Source organism: Micromesistius poutassou (assembly GCF_964030765.1).
Source record: "Micromesistius poutassou genome assembly, contig: SCAFFOLD_6056, whole genome shotgun sequence".
Classification (NCBI taxonomy): domain Eukaryota; kingdom Metazoa; phylum Chordata; class Actinopteri; order Gadiformes; family Gadidae; genus Micromesistius; species Micromesistius poutassou.
Genome location: NW_028179440.1, coordinates 10001 through 12785, shown reverse-complemented (window position 1 = coordinate 12785; position 2785 = coordinate 10001). Strand labels below are relative to the sequence as shown.

At 50.2% G+C, this 2785-nt stretch overlaps 1 protein-coding gene across 1 annotated transcript in view; it reads left to right on the top strand.

Annotated features, from left to right (window-relative positions):
• Positions 1–1097: 1097 nt before the first annotated feature.
• The window catches only part of LOC311372833 (Ig-like V-type domain-containing protein FAM187A), a gene marked incomplete at both ends in the record, with an annotated part of 5061 nt that continues 3373 nt past the window's right edge, over positions 1098–2785 (top strand). The window contains one exon of the mRNA XM_084489783.1: positions 1098–1378. Within this exon, the coding sequence (XP_084345909.1) occupies positions 1098–1378 (281 nt within the window). The remainder of the gene's footprint in view (positions 1379–2785) is intronic.

Genomic DNA, 2785 nt, shown 5'->3' with positions numbered 1-2785 from the left:
CACCACCCTACAGACACCACCCTACAGACACCACCTCTGCACCACCCTATATACACCACCCACCACCTCTACACCACCCTACAGACACCACCTCTGCACCACCCTATATACACCACCCACCACCTCTACACTACCCTACACCACCTCTACACCACCCTATATACACCACCCACCACCTCTACACCACCTCTACACCACCTCTACACCACCCTACAGACACCACCCTACAGACACCACCTCTGCACCACCCTATATACACCACCCACCACCTCTACACCACCCTACAGACACCACCTCTGCACCACCCTATATACACCACCCACCACCTCTACACCACCTCTACACCACCCTACAGACACCACCTCTGCACCACCCTATATACACCACCCACCACCTCTACACCACCTCTACACCACCCTACAGACACCACCTCTACACCACCCTATATACACCACCCACCACCTCTACACCACCTCTGCACCACCCTATATACACCACCCACCACCTCTACACCACCTCTACACCACCCTACAGACACCACCTCTACACCACCCTACAGACACCACCCACCACCTCTACACCACCCTATATACACCACCCACCACCTCTACACCACCTCTACACCACCTCTACACCACCCTACAGACACCACCCTACAGACACCTCAACACCACCCTACAGACACCACCTCTACACCACCCTATATACACCACCCTATATACACCACCCTACAGACACCTCAACACCACCCTACAGACACCACCTCTACACCACCTCTACACCACCCTACAGACACCACCTCTACACCACCCTACAGACACCACCTCTAGCTGACATCACCTCTGCACCACCCTATATACACCACCCACCACCTCTACAGACACCACCCTACACCACCTCTACACCACCTCTACACCACCCTACAGACACCACCACCACCTCTACACCACCCTACAGACACCACCTCTGGCTGACACCACCTCTAGCTGACACCACCTCTGGCTGACCCCACCCTACAGACACCACCCTACAGACACCACCCTACAGACACCGCCTCTGGCTGACACCGCCTCTGGCTGACCCCACCCTCCCTACAGGTGCGGGAGGTGGTGTGGTTCTACAGGCCCCACCGGGCCGGGCCCCAGGCCACCAGGGCCCTGACTGATCTCCATGGTAACCGTCTCCTGGACCCCGACGCGGTGCCCCCCCGCGGGGCGGACCTCCAGCTGCGCTGCTCCCTCCGCCTGTTCAGCCTGCTGCTGCACCGCGCCGCGGCGCAGGACTCCGGCCTCTACCTCTGCGGCTCCGCCCGGCAGGACTTCTTCTACGGCTACGACCTGGACATCCAGGAGGCAGGCGCGCTCGCCCTGTCGCCACGGTAACCCTCCAGCACTCCTACGGGCGTCCCCCCCCCTCCATGTGACTCAATAAGACAGTGTCATGTCACTATAGTGAGTGTCATGTCACTGTAGTGAGTGTCATGTCACTGTTGTTAGTGTCATGTCACTGTAGTGAGTGTCATGTCACTATAGTGAGTGTCATGTCACTGTTGTTAGTGTCATGTCACTATAGTGAGTGTCATGTTACTGTTGTTAGTGTCATGTCACTATAGTGAGTGTCATGTCACTATAGTGAGTGTCATGTCACTGTTGTTAGTGTCATGTCACTGTTGTTAGTGTCATGTCACTATAGTGAGTGTCATGTCACTATAGTGAGTGTCATGTCACTATAGTGAGTGTCATGTCACTGTAGTGAGTGTCATGTCACTATAGTGAGTGTCATGTCACTATAGTGAGTGTCATGTCACTGTTGTTAGTGTCATGTCACTATAGTGAGTGTCATGTTACTGTTGTTAGTGTCATGTTACTGTTGTTAGTGTAACATCACTATAGTTAGTGTAATGTTACTATTGTTAGTGTCATGTCACTGTTGTTAGTGTCATGTCACTGTTGTTAGTGTAACATCACTATAGTTAGTGTAATGTTACTATTGTTAGTGTCATGTCACTGTTGTTAGTGTAACATCACTATAGTTAGTGTCATGTTACTATAGTGAGTGTCATGTTACTGTTGTTAGTGTAACATCACTATAGTTAGTGTCATGTTACTATAGTTAGTGTCATGTTACTGTTGTTAGTGTCATGTTACTATAGTAAGTGTCATGTCACTATAGTGAGTGTCATGTCACTGTAGTGAGTGTCATGTCACTGTTGTTAGTGTCATGTCACTATAGTGAGTGTCATGTCACTGTAGTGAGTGTCATGTCACTGTAGTGAGTGTCATGTCACTGTTGTTAGTGTCATGTCACTATAGTGAGTGTCATGTCACTATAGTGAGTGTAACGTCACTATAGTGAGTGTCATGTCACTATAGTGAGTGTCATGTCACTATAGTGAGTGTTGTCACTATAGTGAGTGTAACATTACTATAGTTAGTGTAACGTCACTATAGTTAGTGTTGTCACTATAATTAGTGTAACGTCACTATAGTTAGTGTTGTCACTATAGTTAGTGTTGTCACTATAGTGTAACGTTTCCGTGGGCTAGGTGGCTGTGTGTGTGTGTTGAGTGTGTGGTGATGCTCTCTGCAGCCTCTCCTCAGTCCGTCAGACTCAGCCTCCTCTAGAGGCCGGCTGCTCTGCTGAGCAGGCAGAGGAGGTCATCAGGACTGGAACACAAGGCAGAAAAGGGCATTAAGAAATGAACTATGTGGATAATAATACACTTTAGCTCCTAGCTCTGCTGTTAAAATAGCCGCTCTGAGCTGGATGAGATGGCTGGTCATCT